This window comes from Parasteatoda tepidariorum, chromosome 1 (assembly GCF_982258835.1).
Source record: "Parasteatoda tepidariorum strain Cologne lab strain chromosome 1, Ptep-v5.0, whole genome shotgun sequence".
In the NCBI taxonomy this organism is placed as follows: Eukaryota; Metazoa; Arthropoda; class Arachnida; order Araneae; family Theridiidae; genus Parasteatoda; species Parasteatoda tepidariorum.
Genome location: NC_141755.1, coordinates 98,764,113 through 98,784,328, shown reverse-complemented (window position 1 = coordinate 98,784,328; position 20,216 = coordinate 98,764,113). Strand labels below are relative to the sequence as shown.

Here is a 20,216-nt window from a genome sequence, read left to right as displayed (position 1 = left end):
AAAACTCAAAAAACTGTTTGATTACAATGGTTCGTATATTCAAATTTTCTATGGTTTTACATATGTGGTTACAAACAAAATATTTAAAAAAAATATTTTTAACTAAACACTTGAATATCAATTTAAAATTTACATATAAAATTTCTTTTATATTTTATGATTGAAAAAATCTAGTGAAAACATAATTCTTGAATCTATTTCTATTGGAAATAATGATATTGGATGATTTTGGATCTAAAAAAAAACAAAAATAAGCAGTCAAAAGCTCAAACTTAAATAGCAATAATAAACAATAAATAATGACGTGTGTTTTCGTTTTCAGTTTTTCATGTTGTACTATAAATAACAATTTAAAGCGGAATTTATCATAAAATTGTCATTAATTTTTAGAATGCAAAGTTACCCTAATTTATATTTAATTAGATGACGTTAACTTTCTCAGATGTACTAATTTTTTTCGTTTTGTGCACTTGTGTCCCTTTGCAATATTTTCTCGTCAATAATTGGGGAAATGTCGAATCGAGTCGGTCATATGCTATAAATAAGTAAGATAAATATTGAATTGGTTAATAAAATTTATGTAGTCAGATTCTTCTTTAAATGCTTTTACGTTTTTTCCCCTGATCACATTCCTATTGTGAAAGAATAAAAAAATATTTAAAATTTTGCAGCTCCTGTATTTTTTGTCTTTGTTTTAAAAAAGCTTGAATTTTTAAGAAAAATTAAATGCTTTATTTTATAGTATAATTTTATTATTTGTTGCGCAGAAGAGTTTCTTAGTAAAAGTTGTAGTTGACTCTAAATTAAACATTCAATCTGTCTATTTACAATAATGTAAATCAAATTTTTAATAAAAATGCAAGTGGTAATTAATTTATGCTGAAAATTAATTATATAAAGCAAAATATTTTTCTTTCTTTTCTTAATTGTTAAGAATATTTTTGTTTTGTCATTGTTGTTAAAATGTTTTGTTATCGTGAGTGTTGATAAATTTTGTTGGCATAACAAAAATACTGATTTATGTAAGAATAATATAAGTTAGTTACATTGGAAAAATATTGTGGTGTACTGTTAAATATCAATAAATTTGACAATGAATCATGATATTGAAGTTGATTATTTATCTGTTAACTATAGGGACCAATGTTCATGATACCCATAAGGATCATGTTCACAACTTGAAATAGCTGTTGCCAATTACAAACAAACCAACAAGTTCTGCAATTCCAACTACTATTGCTCATTAGTTATCGAAAGCTGTGTTACGAATGCTGAAGTACTATAAAGAGTAAAAGATACTAAATTTGACTGGAAATAATTTTATTTGAAATTTTATGACTGTCGTTGAACAGCCGACCCAATTTTTGGGGTTTACGACGACTAGCTTTCATCTCTTTAGCCTTGTAATTTTTAACCCAATCCAGAAGACTAGGGAACTCCTGGATCGAGTATTGGGGGAAGTTTGGCTTTGTGAAGGACTTTTTGATGGAACTAGCCCGCATTTGCTTAAAATGGAGCGGGAAAACTCCCACGGTTAGCCGGATGGCAAGGGGACTCCCATGATCTATCTACCACTGAGGTTATTTTACATTAGCACTGTGGTTGGTGCAAGCTGGAAGCGAAATTCGTATCAACCAGCCTCTGCTGGGATTCGGACCCAGTTTACCTCATGGGAGGGTGAATGCTGAGCCATCATGGCTCGGGAATTTATATTAGTAAAGATTTCTAAATCCTCACCCTATTTTTTTAATTGAAGAAAGAAGAATAAAATAATTTTAGAATGATGCCTGGGAATTTGTATGCCAATAAAATATGCAAATAATAATAAAATAATTATTTATTTAATGTATTCTAAAAATTTGCTTTTTTGTCTTATTTTGTTTTTAGATTAATTACCCGCATCACCAACTTCTATGATGAATATCTGACTTTAGAATCTTGGAAGAAATGGGTTTCCAATCTATTGGACATTGATTATGGAGCTGCTGATACCAGTTTAGTTTTAGATGATTTGGGAGAGTCTCCTGCTCTAGAAGTACTGCGGTTCAAACAGAAAGATGGTTATTTTGGTTGTAAGAAATTTTTTTGAATTGTCTGTTTTAAAATGGAAATATTAGTTTTTAAAGTTTGTATTTATTTAATATAAATATATTTATTATGATTCTCTGAAATTGTTTGTTTACTAATAATTTAAAGGTTTTTACAGCTATTTTTTTGTATTTTTGTCATTTCTTTGCTTAATGCGGTTAAGAAAATTTTCTTTTCTAGTACCTTTTAAACCACAGATGTTATTATTATCTCAGCTGCTATATTAATAATGCATATTAAAAAAATTATCCTTTGAAAATAGCGAAATGTAAAGTTAAGGAAGGGCTCAAAATAAAGAAATAGCTGTAATCAAATCCTTAATTTAAGAGTGGTTGAAATTAAACATTGGTGCATAAATGTCTACTTTCAAATTTCAACTTGAATCTGAACTAATATTATATTTAAAATTACAAAATTAATTTTATTAAATTAATTTGGTTTGGTTAATATCCAGTTTTTTGCTTACAAATCTTAATAGTGTTTTATATGCTTGAAGCAGAACTCTGATATTATTTATCGAATTTGACTCATTCACATTCAAAATATGTTTTAATGTTGATCACAAATATCTTGCTTTAGTTTTATTTATTCATATTTGTTATATGCAAGCTTCTTGTAATCATCATAAAGTCTTATGTGGGAATAAAAACAGACAAAAATATCTTGATTGGTGCGAATAAAAATAAGTTTGGTGTAAACTATTTATATTTGTGCTTATTACATTATTATATCTGTATTAAGTTCTTTTTCTATATTTTGCCTCAGCTAATTATTTATTAGTTATTTAACAATAGTTTACTGTGTGAATTGTCACATTTTATTTATCCCTAAATTTCCTTGAATTATATTGTACACTTTAAGGCATTGAGTAAGGCTGCAGTTTTATGTTTAAAATTCTTACAAAATAGCATTGCATTTAATTTATTGTGGTTCGTCAAATTTATAGTTTCTCAAGAACCGAGGCTCTTGAGGCATCCCAATGTTAAATATCGTGTTGGTCAAGTTGTACGACACAGAAAATGGAACTATAGAGGTGTAATAATTGGATGGGATGAAAAGGCTCGAGTAAGCGATCTACATAATTTTTTCTATTGATTATTTTTACTTTGTTTATTTTTGATTTTTACTCTGAGGTATCATAAGGAATTTTTGATAACAATTATATTAATAGTAATTAAGTGTATTAAAAATAACATTGGTGTTTTTTAAAAAAAGAGGCTGACATTTTGATTAAAGGTTCTAATATTACATTAGAAATATTGCATTCTCATGTATCATAAATGAAGGTATAAAAGAATCTTTTTTGGAATTTTATTGCTTTAGAAAATGTTATTTCTGATTTCATTCAATTTTGTTATTATTTCATAATAAAATTACCTAACATAAAGTGCAATAATTATTTGTTAACTTTGCAATTCAAATTATTTTTTGTTGACCATTACTAGTTTAATACTTTAAAAATTATGTTTTTTTGTGATGTATTTTCTTTTAAAAAAATAAGTTTTATAATTATGTGTGTAAACTTTTTTTTGATTCGCCTAAGTAGTTGAGACACATGGCAAAAAGTAAAATTAACCTTTAATTTAAAAATTATTTTGAATGACATTTATTCAGTTTATTATTATTATTAATTAAATTTATTAATTAAAGTTATAAATTAAATTTATTTTATAAATTATTAAATCTATTTTTGACGATTCTCCTGATTTCTGGGATTATATTTTCCGGATTGTGGAAATTTTTCATGTTTCGATGATCAAAAATTCATATTCATTAAGAATCAAAGTATGTTTGTTCTAAGAGAGTACTTTATAATGTTTGATTTCATAACCTAAAATATCGACACAAATATTAAGCATATTTAGATGTTAGAGCCCTTAACATCAAGATAGCATTTTAGAATGTAAAATTCAGATCACATGATTAAAATTAATTAAAATATTGTCTTATACTTTTGCATTCTGTACATCCTGTGAAATCGTGCAACAATAATAATAATAAAATTAGCATTTCTTAACCTTAACATTACTTTTATTATAAAAAGTTTATTTTATACTTAGGTTTTACTAAATTTGACAAATAGTGCAATTTGGACAAAACATGGAAAAGATATTCCGTGTTGTTTAAAATTATAATATCTATTGTTCATTCTTTCTTTTAAGATTCTTGCTCTTTCATCCTTAGGCACCAATTGAATGGCTGGAACAAATGCACGGAAAAGAAAACCCTGTAAGTCTGATTCACTTTTTTATCTTATATATCTCTTGATTTTCATTTATTAAACTGCATTATGTTATATCAGCAAATCATATTTTCGCTTTTACTTCTGTTATAGCAAAGAATAAAATATTGTGATGCATTGAAATTCATTTTTTTTAACGGATAATTGAATTAGGATAGTGATGAGTTGTAGTGTATTTTTGTTCTTTTTTTTGTTTTGGCTAAACTAAAATTTTACTATTTTTACTTTTGTCTTTGATGTAGTGAAATAAAAGTAAAATATAAATAATCTGGATTCTTTAACTTGAATAATTTTTTTTATTTTTGATTGCTAAAAATAAGTATTGCTTTTCAGGTTCTTTCAGCTTTGTTTAGGAGGTTATTCTTTTTTAATTATTAGAATTTTTTTCCTTCAAAATGTTCATTATTTTTATTGGATGGTGTTATGTATATATATTGAATGATCATTATGATATTGAAATGATATTTTTGTTCCTGTGACAGTCTCTGTGCTCTTTTCATTTTATTTTTGCTTTGTTTAGGAGGTTATTGTTTTGTAATTATTTGAGTTTTTTTTTCTCCAAAACATTCATTATTTTTATAGGACAATACTATTCTTTTGAAGTTATCATGAAGTAAATTGTAGTTTACTTATTTTTGTGGCAAAATCTTAAAATATTTTTGTGTTTTTATTGTTTCAGCATTGGCGTGATATGCCCAATTATTCTATTCTGGTTGATACAAGAGATAGGTTAATTCCTCAGTTAACTTACGTGCCTCAAGAAAATATTGAAATTATTACAGATACACAGGTAAGTTATATTGCTGATTAGAACGTGCTTAAAAATTAATAGATAAAACGGTGCATTTTAATTTACTCCTTGCTGTATGTTTTATATCTATAAATATTTGTTATCCATTCAGAGTATTCTTTTAGTTATTCAAATATAGTTTGGCTATGATTTGTTATGCATCTGCACCAGTTTTACAAGAATTTTGTTTTTATTCAGACAATAATAATCACACAGATAAGTGTGGTGTAATGATCAGGAGAGTGGAAAGAGCAAAAGTTTTGACTTAATACCTTCAATGTTTTATTTATTAATTTTTTTTAAAAAAAATGAAGGTGAAGTATAAATTTACCCAGAATCGCCTGGGTATTTTTTTCCAATCATATCATCACTACATGAATGATTTAAGAAAGTTCAAAGTAGTTTTGATGTGGTGCCTGGGTGCGAGACTGTAGTTTAAATAGAGGCATATGACTTTCTTTCTAGGCAAATGGGCTTAGTCATAAATGTATAGAAAACAAAATACATGTTATTCTCAAGAAACAGAGTCCCAGACCCCTACCTTAAAATAAATTCTTATGGATATGAAACAGTGAGGAGTTTTACTAACTTAGGATCAATTATTACCATTGAAAACAGAATTACTCCTGAAATAAAAAACCGACTATCTGGCGAATGGGGCTGAAAAGATTCATTAAATCTAGGTTTCTTTCTAGAAAAACAAAGTTCTTAATCTACAAAACTGTTGTCCGTCCAGTCTTGACATACGCCTCTGAATATTGGACAATGACAAAATTGGAGGAAAATTGTATTGCAATATTTGAGAAAGATTTTGCGGAGTGTACTTGGTGGTGTAAATGAAAACAATAACTGGAGAAGGAGATTTAACTTTGAACTGTATAAGATTCATAAACAACCTGATATTATTAAATACATAAAAATAAATAGAATTAATTGGATCACTCACCTGATTCGAATGAGTGATGACATCACAATAAAAAAGATACTGCTTTTTAGACCCAATGGAAAAAAGAAAGCGGGGAAGGCCGCGATTGAGATGGGCTGACTCAGTGGAGTCTGATTTTCTCGCAATTGATGAAAAGAACTGGAGATCAAAGATAAATCAGAAGTCATCATGGAGAAATCTTCAGAGGATGGCATTGGCTCACATTGGGCTGTCTGGCCAACTATGGTGATGATGAACTTTCTTTGGAATTGTTATATTGGGAATGTTTACTTCAATATGTTATTGTTTATGAAGTAAATTTGTTGACCGTGAAAAGATTTAACATGACTGTGGAGTCAATTTTTTATTGCTGAGCATTTACTAAAATGGTGAATAAAGATTGGTTTAATTTCAAGGTATTTTGAAGAAAAGAAGTATGGTACACACTTTATTAGTGAGTAACTATTATATGTCTACTGTAGTATCATTTTCTTATTTTAGCACTTTAATATTTATCTTTTACATTTAAATATTTCTTTCCAGTTACAGAAACCTCTATTAATCTGCAACAATATGAGTAAAAAGACTATATTTTCATCTTTTTTATTACATGCTCTTAATACATATTTATTTTTTATCCTTATAGGTAATCCATCCAATGATTGAACTTCATTTTGAGCGTTTTGACGGCATTCGATACCTTCCACGCCCATGGTTCCAAGCTGTTTACCCTCAAGACTGACAAAACATTTTATACTTGTGATAAAATTGCTATATTTGATGGCTACTTAAAAGCAGTTCTTAAACAGAGAAAATTATTTTTTTAAAATTAGCTTTTAGTGTCATTGGTATAAAAATCAAGTTTCTTTCTAAAGTAAAAATTTTTTTTGTTGCTGAATCTTAATCCTTAGATATAGTTTTTGCTAAAAAAAAGTTTCAGTTTAATCACAGATTAGTACAAATGCCAAATTTAAATGTTGACTAAATAAACTGTAGTTAAAAGATGCATTTTGATTTGTTTTGAACAAAATCAATGCAATCTTTCTTCAAATTTAATTATAGAATGACAAAACACTTCACTCAATTCATATTATGTTAAATTTTTTATTTGTGTAAATAAATGTGCATATTTATATGTATTTTTTTTCTGGATAAATTTTGAAGATTCCTTGTTCTACTGTTATTTTGGAGTCTGTCTTTTTTAACAACCCAGATATTGATTCATAAATGTAGAGTTTGTCTACAGTACTCTCCCCATCTGAGTCTGTCTGCTGCTATGGAAACAAGAATAGGGAGGGTAGCTTCTTTTCACTCTAGGGGTAACACAATAGACTATAAAAATAGTCCCTTTCTCTTGCTGACCCTTAGCCAAAACCTGTCCTTCGCAATGCCCCCACATCCTTACTTGAAATAGTTATACCTCATTACGATAGTCACCGCCAGGGGTCCAGACAAATGACTAGGGGGGTGGTAGCCTAGTTAGTAGGGAGGTTAGAGGTTGTGGGTTCGATCCCAGCCGACCGAAGACTCCGTGTAGTAAATGGTGATTGGTGCACGTTAAATCTGTCGAGTCTCAAAGTCCGCCATGTTCCCATATCAAATCATACCTTTGGGGGTATTGATCCAGGAGTTTCCTTGTCTTCTCGATTGATTCAAAATTACAAAGCTACGGAGTTGAACATTAGTAGTCGTAAACCCAATATTGGGTCGGCTGTTCATCGACGGTTATTAAAAAAATCTTACTTTCAACCAACTATATGTCCATTACATTTTCAGGGGTGATTGTGAGCCCAAGTCGAAATTCCGGAAAATTTCTTGAGTTAAAAAAAAAGTTTAAATTGAAAAAAATTCAAACATGTTTTTTTTCCTTTTTTCTCACTATTTCTTAGTTCACTTAAAATATTTTTAAAATTTTACACATACCTATATCATTTACACATACCTACAATGACCTGGAGAAGTAATTAAAATTTACAAATATGTCTTTCTTTCTTGAGTTTGTGATTATAACAATTATTTACTGATAAAAAATGAATATTAATCATGAATATAAGCTTATAAAGTATATCTCTGGCTCTCCCTTACAAACAAATAAAATAAACTGTGTTTTTAAGTTCCACCTTTGAAAATTTGGTTTCCGGAAACTTCTGAACCTTCGAACTCCGGAAACTTCCGGATCACTGTTAGCGAAAAATCTGGATTTTTTCCGGAGCACAATCAGCCCTGAATTTCTTTAGGAATTTATTTATAGTGGCAGCTGCTCAGTGAAATTGATTGTTCCTCTCTATACTCTTATTACCTGTTATCCCATAAATAACCAATAATTTGAAAAAAGAAAAAAAAGTAAAGGTTTAGAAATGTGTGGTTTGTTGTATTTTACTTATTTCATAAAATTCATTCTTACCAAGTTTTAAAATTAGTTTTGATTAATGGCACTACTAGCTAAGAAAAACTATAAAACAAAGTTTTCTAAATAACCACTATTTTCTATAACAATGTGGCAGTGGTGCAGATACTCAATTGAAAAAGAATTGTTTGCATAGTGACATCTGATGATGTCATCTTCAGTCCTTATCCAGCCTTTGAACTGGAAAGTTGAGCCTTAACCTGCTAATTTTTATTTCAGTCTTTTTTCCCTGTTATTATTTTTTGAACAAGTTGAAATTTGCTCTATTTTTCCATTTGATTATTAAACTAACAAAGAACTAACTGGAATCTTTAATTTTTGCACGAAAAGTTTCACATACAGCAGAAAACATTGCTTTTTAGAGTCATCAAGTTTGTCAACTGCTAAAAATAAAATATAGTTTCCAAAGCATATCAGATTTCGATTTATTCCCTCTTCAAATTTAATTAAATCCTTAGAAACTTGCTACCTGAACTATATAAAATCTTCTATTATGATGTTAAATAACCCTAGTATCTACCCATTCTTATAAGAATTGGTTCTAAATATACATCGTTACATAAATTTTTTTATTTTTTCAAATATTATTTAAGTTATTCATGTTATTTTTTAAATAGTATATTTAAAAAAATAATTGCTAAAAAAAAACAACAACTTCTACTTAACACAACATGACTTCAGATAATATTTTTTTATAAATGTTTTAGTTAATTGCTAATTATTTAAATAATATACAAAATTTTATAAAAAGAAACTTGGATATTAATAGGTTGAAAAAAAAATATTGAACCAAACCGGCATAAAATGCATTCTCTTGGTAGGGTAAAATAGAGCAGGAAGCTCACCACAGAAGAACCAAGTTTTTTTTATCTATAAGAAGGTTTCATAGCAAAGAAGTTCTTTTGGCTTTCTATAGAATATTAATTAAAATAAATCGATAATCTACAGCAGTGTGACATTTTTTTTATTCAAAGGACATAATTCTTTGTCAATGAAAAGTTTATTATGAGATTCAATAGTGTAAGAAATTCTATAAAAAAATACTTTGACACATAAAACAAATATTCAAATATAAAAAGCAAATTTTAAGATATACATGCTACAAGACATATAGGGAAATTAAAGGTATAAAACATGATTATCATAGAAAATATTACAACTTCGTAATGAATGGGAAATTTAAAAACATAAAAAAATATGTTATGTTAAACAGAAAATATTTGAATGACAACTACATTTGAATTATTTAATGAATGCATGATGAAAAATTTTCTGTTGTACCCATTTACTAGTAATTATGTTCTACAGATCCTGAAACATTTGGGGACTTTTGTCATTAAGCTCTTTAACTGTATCATAAAATAGGCAAAGCTGTATAAGTGGATTGTTTCAGTAACAAAAGAATTAAAACAAAGATGACTGTATATGTTATATATATATTTTGGCAACTAACATCTTTTGACAATACAAAGAAATTAATAACAATCTGGGAAAAGTACATTTTACATAATAAATAATATTTTGGCACAAGTAAAATTATAACTAAAAATATATATTCTATAAATTTTAAGTTCTTCTGGTATAAGACAAAAAACACTTCTTTAAAAGTAGAATTGATCAGAAGAATTTGTTAGGACAGTTAACATAACATACTTTTTAATTATAGAGCACACAAACAAAATCCTTTAAAAAAAAAATTTAAACAAATTTTTTTTTCCTTCGTCATGTTCTTGAACAACTAAACAAAATTATAATAATTTAATTAAGTAGCTGTCATAAATTGTCTCTTATGCATGTAAATACACAGCAGTTGCAGATAAAATTATTTTGATTAAAGCTTCATACTTGTTTGAAGAAAATTTTTAGAAACAAAAAGATAAACTGTCTAGAAAAAAGATTTCAAAGAAAATAAAAATTTTCACTTTAAAAAGAGAAAAAAAAGTAAGAGCATATAAAATGATAGAGGGGGTATTTTCAAATGGCAGATATATATAATGCATACTTATTTATAGTAAGAAATGAAACATATATAAATTCAAGTATATTACATTAATCTTTAATAATAATCAAATTATAAAATATACAAAATAAAATGCTAGTTTAAATTTAGTATTTAAGCAAGAAATAATGGCAGCAAGACTATTTTGTATTTATATGAGGGAAATGTTTTTATGATTTCTTTTTTTTTTTTTTTTTAATTAGCATAGTTTATACCTGATAGGATTTTAAATACAATTTCTGATGCAACCGAAAAGTGAAGATTTGGCAGTGAACAATAAAAAACAAATAAATAACATTCATAAACATTCTACAAATATCATGATTGACAATTCGTCCTGAAGAAACCTGTTTCTTCCAGGGCAATGGAAAGAACCGAAAGAAACTGGATAAAATTGAAGAAACTAAAAAAGACTAATTTTAGTTTCATAAGAATAGCTTTAATTTAAGTAAATTAAACTTGATATAATAACACAAAGTTAAAATTTGTTTACATTTATTAGACTATTATTATAATTAAATTATTTTCATTTTTTTTTTAGTTTCATGCAAAATTTTAAAATTTTACATATTATATTAAGAGTGAGTTTGAATATTTATACTCAACACATTGCTGCCAACATGGATAGGAAAAAATCCAGTAGATTTTACAAAATAATTTAAATTTCATGATAATTATTGCACAATGTACTGAATACTTTACACATAGGGAATTTTTATAGCTATCAATATGTTTGACATTAAATGAACTTGAAACGCAATGTATTGTGTTTACTCATAATTTTGAATAGTAATAATTTAATTCATTAGAGATAGTTGAAAGACTTTTACAATATTAGACTTTTACAATTTAGAAAGGGAGTTCTGAATAAAGCAAATTGAACATTTTAGAACAAAAAAGTTTTAAACTGATAATTTAAAATTTTTCTGCAAATGAGGCCCATTTCATTATTTATCCGTGATACATATTTAAACATTCAATCGAGCAATAATTTTTGCAAAAATGCCATTTCAATAGGGATTATTTTAGGAAACTTACTCAATTTTAGGGACTTTTCTAAAAATGTATAAAAACCAGAATACTTATTAAAGCAGTAGACCAAGAAAAACTGGCAAAATCCAGTACAGTTGGCAGTTATGTAAACAGTATTTGATTATAAAAATTAAAATGCTATTTGTAATTGGGAATTCAATTTGTTCTTAGTAGTATTAATAAATGTTGGGTGTAGATTTGGGGGACATCTGCACCTGTTTTACATGTTTTTTTTTTATCTCCAAGTTTGCCGATAGATAGGGTTCACTCTAGTATGGTGACCAAATGTTCAGTAAATCTCACTGAATTCATACGTTTTTTGAGTTTTGAATTAATTGAGTTTTCACTCAATTAAAAGATTATATATTAAACAGCTTGAAAATTAATACTTATTTAATTTATACTTATTATTATTTAAACTAAACTGCAATTATAAACAGATTAAATGATTTTCATTTTTGTTTGAAAAAGTGTTTCTTCCATTTCCTTCACTGAAGTTGGAAGAAATAATTTTTTTTTTCGGGGACGGTTTTATCCACTGTGGAAGGAAATTGCCATTTTTGAAGTATAACTTCTAATGCGACTTCCAACCATGTTGCGTTAAACGTTTAATGCTACTGTTGTCATAGAAACTAGATTTCTCTTTACGTTAAGTTCGTTGAGTGCACTTGAAAATGATTAATAGATACTTATTTTTCTATGTTTTTTTTTTTACTGTTGCCGGTTTTTATTTTATAAGTGAAACTTCTAATGCGACTTCCAACAAGGTTGTGTTAAACGTTTAAAGCTACCATGGAGGGGGTATGAAAGCACTGTTGCGTTAAACGTTCCTGGGGAGGGGGAAGAGACAGAGCGAGAGTGAATGTGTGGCACTCAAACGCATGCGCATAGAAAATGATAATTAAAAGATGCGATCAATTAATCATGCAATTAATTGTTAATAATGCGATCAATTGTAAGTAATGTTAATAAAGTTTGTCTTAAAGAAACAGTATGATTTCACTAAAAATCAATTTCTACCGCTTCCTATTTTCATTTCCACTTCTTCCGCGCGGAGGATCTCCACGCACTATTTTTATTATCAAATACATAATTCCAATTAAACAAATAGCAGCTTCTCAATATTAAACACAAATTATGAATATAGTTATATAAAACCAGTACTGGTATAGCATAAAAGTAGACAATTCACTATTTTAAAACATGCATTAATAAAATAAATAGTAACAAAAATAAGATGACTCAAATTATTAAGTAGAAAAATGCATTATTTACACTAAATATATTAGACTGTCAAAGTAACAATACAATAACACTTTGCAACAACAACACTGAATATCAGATTGTCAAAGTACTGAGTTAAAAAAAATGCACATATTAAAAATAGTTTTATCAACTTGTAAAACTTAATATCAGGCAAAAGTATAACACTGATAACTTCCCCAATTAAATGCAAGCTGTATTAAATTTCAAGCTACCTAGAATAAAATTCAAGCTACCACAAATTTATAAAATTTTTAGTAGCTTTTATAATATTTCAATAAAATATATGTAAAAAAACAAGCCTCATAAGTAAGGTATATCATATTCAAAAAGAGTAAAATCTTCTTTATATATTTCAAAAAGTTTTCTGTGAGTCTCTGTTGATAGGTTTCTATAATAACTTTGCATCACATCGCGTGTGGGTTTATTTGGATAACTTTTTAACCTTTCGGGAAACTTGACGTACTTAGAAACACCAGTTTTTTCTAGAATAAAATTTGCATCATCTACCAATGTTTCATATTTTCCAATAAAATCGTACTTAATGTGACACGGGAAACAAAGGTCGAAAACAGGACGCCAGTGCTCATTGAAAGCCTTCTTCCACTCGATGACGCTGAGGCTCGTAATATATTGCACAAATTCTGCAAACCTGACATCGTGACCCTTTTCTAGGGATTCTTTTGAGGGATTTGTACGGAATTTTTTAATTATTTCGGTTCCAAAGCGGATTCTGAAATAGTTGACATAGCTGTCTTCCAACTTGTTACGATATGCGGAGAGTATTCTTTCATATGGATGTCTGGTGAAAGCAAATTTCCAATAACTTTTGAGTTTTGTTTTAATCTCTTCAGATGAATACTGATTCAAAGTTTTAAAAATGTTTACCTGATGTGTCTCATTACCAGCAATAGTTAAAGGATCCATTGGCTTTGATTTTCTTAAAGTCAGAAGTATTCTTTTCCAATTAGTGCATGCAACCTTCAGAAAAATAATTCTTTTTAAAAAGTGAGAAAAATATTACAGGCAAAAAGATACTTTTGCCGGAACAGTGTTAAGAACTTGCAAAAGCTAATTAACTGAAAATTACTGATTATTTATTATTACACAATATTTATAAAATAATTAAACTTATAGAGCACTTACAATTTTAATATAACATCTAAGTGTAAAAAATAAATTTAAGACATTTGACTTGTTGATAATACAGTTAACTTCTTAAGTGTTTTTAGAAGGATGGACCACCACCGCTTGCTCCTTCACAGAGGTAAATGTACCTTCCTTGCCCTTTTCCTAAACAGTTGTCTCCTGTTTTATTTAGGGAAAAAAATACTTCTTCATTTTAAGAAAAAGAGACTGCAGTAGATTAACATAACTACTGCAAGTTATTCTTAGACTAAGTTAATATAAAATATTATTATTTCTCATATTTATTTGAGTAGTTTCAATTCTGTTTTAAAGGGCACTAATCTAGCTGGATATAATTGATACAGTTAGTAAGATTAGTGCCCATCAAAACTGATGGTGCATTTCCTTTTGAAAAATCACCCTGCCCTTTTCTAGCTTTGGTGAAATTTCTGGTTGATGTGTAAAGAATAATAAAATAGTACAGTAGTGCTGCCATTGTAAGAGTGTTTTTTCATTTTTCCTATCTTAAATTTGAAATAGAGTGATAATAAATAACAATTATCTGCTTCCACACTTTGGATGACTAACTTACATCAACTATGGTTTTTTTATTAAAAAAAATATCTTATATTTAAAAAAAAAAAGATTTTTACCAGCAAAAATTTGCCAAACTTTATTATAGTCATTATCAAAATGAATGTGTTTCTCAAAAAGCATTTTGTAACATCTTAGGGAATTATGGGATATTAAAATTATAGTTCTTTGTCAGTTTTTGGCTAATCCCTGAAGTTGGGGGGGGGGGAACCTCGGGGAATGATTTAAAGAATCATTCCCTGAGATTCCTCCCCTCCAACTCAAACTTTCTAATGATTCAAGCAAAGCTCATTCTAGGCAGGGTAAACAGGGCGCAGCACCCTGCTGCCCTTTTTGTCAAAAAAATCCACCCTGTTGCCCCTGAAGTAAATTAGTGCCCTGATATAATAGACTCCATACCCTTTTTGCCCTTTCTTTTCTCTACCCTTCTTTATTTTTTCCCCAAACTCCACAATGGATTTCTTAAACTTTTGTTATTTTCAACTCTTTTTATTTAGTTTGTCATTGCTGTCAATACTTAGATTTATATGGGAAAGGAATAATAGAGATCACACCCCCTTGTTGCACTTATCATTGAAAGTTTGCACTATCATTAAATCATAATTATTATTAATCATTTTAATTATTAAATCCCAACTACAGACACTTAAAAACATACATTTATTATTTTATTAAGGTATGCATGCATTTTTAAATAAATTATAAGCTTATTAGCTCATTAACTCAATATATATGTTAATTTATTAATAAAAGTTAGTAATTAATATGATTGCAGTAAGGAAAAAAAAGTTCTTTTACTAATTGACAATGTTTTTTAATGGAACGTGTAGAGCCCATAGAAAGAAATTATTGCCTTTTAGAATAATTATGCCCTTTTTTTAAACTTTTGCACCCTGCCCTATTTTCTACCTAAAATGAGTTCTGATTCAGTCTACATACTAAACATAATCGTTTTTTTTAAAAATTTTTTTATTTTATTTTCCAGAATATCAACTATTTCAAGATATTGCATCATGAAGAATGTTTTTTAATATTTTAAATTAGCTAACATCAACTGTCATAAAAAATAATTTTCAACAACCTCGTATATCAAGAATTTTAAAATAAGGCTTAAATTAACAATAAAACAAATAAATTAATATTTATCTATTAAGTAACTTACAAAAGAAATTTAAAAGCAAGTTTTTTTTTTAATACTTATCAACAATTATGACAACATTAGCAATAAAATAAGTATAAAATATGTTACATACCTTAGGTACAAAACAGTATATAAGTTTGTGAGTGTCATCTACAATAAAATGGTCCAAATAAGAAGAAGGGATATCCTCTAAAGTCTGGTTGATTTTTAAAAACTGACAAGTTTTGTCTATCAGCAGTTTTCTCCGATTCTGCTCATTTTCTGTATCATAAAACTGAAATAAATACATTATGAAATTGAAAAATATATTAACATAATTAAAGTTTGGTTCTGATATTCTAAAACAATTTTGTGAGTTAATTCATCTTTAATCTTTAAAGGCTGGTCATTTTAAATTGCAATAACATAAAAAGTGCTACTACAAAAAGAACAGTAGTTTACTAATGTTTCAGTTAAGAGGGCTGGCTGTTTCAATGGCTATAATTGAATTAAAAAGAAAAAAAAAATAGATACAAATTTGAAATTTTATAAAATATCACAGTGAATAAACATGTTTTGTTTCTTGAATAAAAACGAAGAAGAAAATAATTGTGTTCCCAATTTTTATGTTTTTAGATAAAAGAACTGGCAAACTTCATTGCCAAGCCATTCATTGCATTGTCATAATATAATGAATTAATTTAGAAATTTCGATTGAAACATACAAAACAATGGGAAAAATTAAATCATTAGGAACTTCAGATACATGTAATAATTTGGATACATGTAATAATTTGTTGGTATTTTTAATATTTTTCACACATGTTAAAAACATTAACATAATTTTTTTAAAACTTTCATGTTTCATAACTTTCATTTCACACTTCATAATTTTCATATTAACATATGTTAAAAACATTATAATGGTAATAACATATTTCACATATGTGTTCCCTCCAAGTGGAAATTGCTCAGTAGGATACCATTTTTCATAGCTATCAGCTAAAACTTTGAATCAAAGGTTTAATGTTCTTGTCATGATAAGGGAACATTGTTACAATTTAAATGCATCTCTATGTATGATTAAACCTTTTTTTTAAAAATAAAAAAAAATCCAAAAATAATAACTTAACATAAAGTCCTCTTTAATTTTTCCAAGAAGTGCAAAAAGTAACAATTAAAAATTTACCTTTTGGTCCCTCCATTCAGTATTAAAGTTGCCTGTAAAATTAGAAGCTAGGTATTAGAAATTTAATAAAAGGTATCAAAAACATTCATTTACAAATACAATCAAGACAATTAAAAAAAAAAAACAGTTAAACAAAAAAAATTATTCTACTTTTCAGATACAATTTATAGATAATTAAGGAAATGATAATGTAAAGAATTTCACATAAAAACAGGTACTTATTGCCATTGGTTACAGGGTCCATGAGTTGAAGACTCTTTTTTTAAGTTATCGCCAACATGAACATTAGTCCTTACAGCCAATAAATACGAAATTTAAATATCAGGATAATTTTTTATCATCATAAATATTTTTGTACTTCAAATAAAATATTTCTTCAAATATCAACACTCAAAATAATACTGTAATCAATAACTACAACATGCAATATTATCTTTTTAACATATTATGCTTAATAATTTGAATATTATATTCAATTATTATAGTTACCAACAATAATTGGTTATTTACTCTACATGCATATTTTTCATTAATGTCGTATTTGACACACCTGTTGACTTTTGTAAAATTGTATTATCTTTGTAGTTTTTCCAGTATGTTGGCAAACTTGACTTAATGATCCCCTTCACCATTCAGTGTCAAAAATTTATACATTAATCATTAAAAACATTTATTGAGAAGAGGTAAAATGGAGTTATAAAATTGAACAATATGGGCAGAGGGTGACTAATTGTTAGAGTAATTAATCGAAATCAAATCAATAACTTTCAGGGTTGGCAGGTTTTTGACATGTGACAGTTTTTGACAGTTTAAACCATGGTTTAAACCGTCACGTCATAAACCTCACTGTCAAAAATGTCGAAAACCTATATTCATATGTGAAATTTAATTAATACATAAAATTTATATATTTTTTAAAGGATAGTGTTTCTAAATATGTTCCAGAAAAAATAAATTTTAAATTTTGAAGAAACACTTATATTTTGAATAGTAACCAAAATCTTGTACTTTTGAAAACTCACATCTTTTGTAATATTATGTTTTCATTTTCATGTGTTATTGAAAATCTGCACTGATATTATTAAGAAATTTATTTATAACCAAATTTAGTGTATAGTATAGATTATACTAAAAATTAGACATTTTTAAAGATAAACATTAGCAGTTTTGTACATTAGACACCTTCTTTTAAAGAAAAATCTTTTTAATATTCTTTTAAATCTTCTTAATAATCTTTTTAACATAAGACAATACAAATTTAAGTGCTTTCTGTTAAATACACAAAGTAGTTAGTGTCGATTTACAGTATATTCAGCCTATTCATTTACTATGCTGAAAATTTAGTTTATCCAAATACTTGTGAATTTCATTTTGCTGAATACGATATAGTTTTGTTGGATATCTAAATATTCAGCTGTTGAATGATTACTTCTTGCTTTCAAGATATGCATTATTTGTATTCTTAATACAAGTGGAGAAAAAAAAATTAAGAGATAAAAATTGTTTTAAAATGATAAGTATAATAATTATAAATAAATATAATAAACAATATGAATTATATTTATCATTATTCATAAATATAACTACTTTTAAATTCAAATTAACATACAGGATAATAAAGATATTTGGTACAACACTAAAAAAAAGTTTTTATACGCTTGTATCAAGTTTGTATTTATACAACATAACTTGTAAGTTCCTTATAAATATTAGTTATATGTTCCTTATATGTCAAAAATGCATAGTAATAAACTTTTAATTTTCTTAAGTATCAAAAAGAAGTATTTTTTTTTTTTTTAAATATAAATATTTAAACAATTTTTGTGCAAAATTTTTCTGCACATGCATTTGAATATAAATTTCTGAGATTTTAAATCTGTTATTTTACCTTAATTTTAATTAAAAAATATTTTAAAACCTGCTGATTACCTATAGTACAATTAAATTTCAATATAATGTATGGCAACTGTTGGTAGTTTTGAAGTTTATATATTTTATTGGCAAACTTCAGTTTTTGACATTTTTGACGGTTTAAACCAGTATTATACCCTTGTCATGTCAAAAACCACTTTTTGACGTCAAAAACCCAACCCTGATAACTTTGATGGGTAATTTGAATCTCCTATATATTTTAAGAAATGTTTCTGCATAATTTCTTTAAATGTAAGTAATGTACAAACGTAAAGTAATGTACAATTAACTTTTAAATGATTAAAGGTATTCATTCATTATTGGGGTCTATAAGAAAACCTATTACCATTGCTATTATATTATGCATCACATCAATATATTTGGTGCATAATACCATAATACTATAAGTAGGTACAGTACCTTTTACAACGATTACTTAACATTAATGTAAATAGTAAGGCATTTTTTTACAGCCTCCACTAAAATAGAATATCCAAGAAATAATTCATCAGAGTACTTCAATTTTTCTTCAGAGTTGCAAAAAATCAATTAATTAAAATGGAGGTTGTTACTTGTAAGTTTACAAAGCTACTTTTTATTCATTATTACCTGTATTAAATGATTACAATTGATATTAATTACATTTTTCTCAACTTAAAATTTAAAGATACATCCAAAACACACAGATAATTGATTATTAAAACCATAAATAATTTATTTAGATTATGTTATTTTATCAAAAACTATAGTGTGTAAAATCAGATAACTAAAATAGAAAGTCCCAATACTGACTACATATAAATACTAATTCAATTATTCATATACCTTGCATTCTACACAGTTTAATGTAAAATGGAGTCAACACAGCCATTAAAAATAAAAAACAGTACACCCTACAGCGTGTGATTGGAGGCATGTCAAGAGAATAAAACTATCGTTTTATAAAAAATATTAAAAAAAATTAGATATTATTCTTTTCAAAACATGTTAAAATTCACATCGCAAGTTTGTCATCATTACTTCTTTAACACATGTTAACACTTATTTATACAATAAAAAGAAAGATTAAAAAAAGGAAAAGACGAAGATTACTGCAAATGACAAGTAAAGGCAGTAAAAGGTAAACAAATAACCAACTGGTTTGAATTGCCAGAAAAATTTCAAAGATTGTCAAATTTAATAAGCAAGTACGGAAAAAAAACTTCCACTTCCACTTAAGTCTCTTTCTGATCATTTTCTGTTCGCACTGTCTTGAACATAAGCGATCGAAATGGGCTGCAGGTGGCGTTGAGCAGAACTCTCTACCTATGGCAGTACGTAAGGAAAGAAGTACGTTAGTTTCTCACTTGATTTTCATATAGATTAAAATCTTTAAAATGGAAAATCAAATGGAACTGAAAACTACATTAAACATAGTTCTAAAGAAAAGCATCACAGAAATTTTGAAAAATATATTTATTAAATAAAAAGGAAAAATATCAAGAAAAGGGAAAATATCGTAGTACATTCCTATATAACTGAAAAGAGG

At 27.2% G+C, this 20,216-nt stretch overlaps 2 protein-coding genes across 3 annotated transcripts; one reads left to right on the top strand and one right to left on the bottom strand.

The window, feature by feature from the left end:
• The first annotated feature begins 70 nt into the window (after positions 1 to 70).
• LOC107442400 (uncharacterized) lies at positions 71 to 7,213 on the top strand. Its single transcript, XM_016055963.4, has 6 exons — positions 71 to 545; positions 1,888 to 2,072; positions 3,035 to 3,153; positions 4,273 to 4,317; positions 5,010 to 5,120; positions 6,692 to 7,213. Exons 1-6 carry the CDS (start codon positions 424 to 426, stop codon positions 6,785 to 6,787), a joined length of 678 nt encoding a protein of 225 aa, XP_015911449.1. The 5' UTR covers positions 71 to 423; the 3' UTR covers positions 6,788 to 7,213.
• Positions 7,214 to 11,938: 4,725 nt separating this feature from the next.
• On the bottom strand, positions 11,939 to 19,937 carry LOC107442395 (carbohydrate sulfotransferase 11). 2 transcript variants are annotated; one of them, XM_016055953.4, is made up of 4 exons: positions 19,514 to 19,825; positions 16,778 to 16,809; positions 15,722 to 15,883; positions 11,939 to 13,727 (listed from the first exon to the last, which is right to left on the bottom strand). In XM_016055953.4, exons 1-4 carry the CDS (start codon positions 19,602 to 19,604, stop codon positions 13,050 to 13,052), a joined length of 963 nt encoding a protein of 320 aa, XP_015911439.1. In that variant the 5' UTR covers positions 19,605 to 19,825; the 3' UTR covers positions 11,939 to 13,049. The 2 variants fall into 2 exon arrangements, with proteins under 2 accessions (XP_015911439.1, XP_087005516.1); XM_087149390.1 differs by having other exon boundaries at positions 12,182 to 13,727; positions 19,781 to 19,937.
• Positions 19,938 to 20,216: the final 279 nt, after the last annotated feature.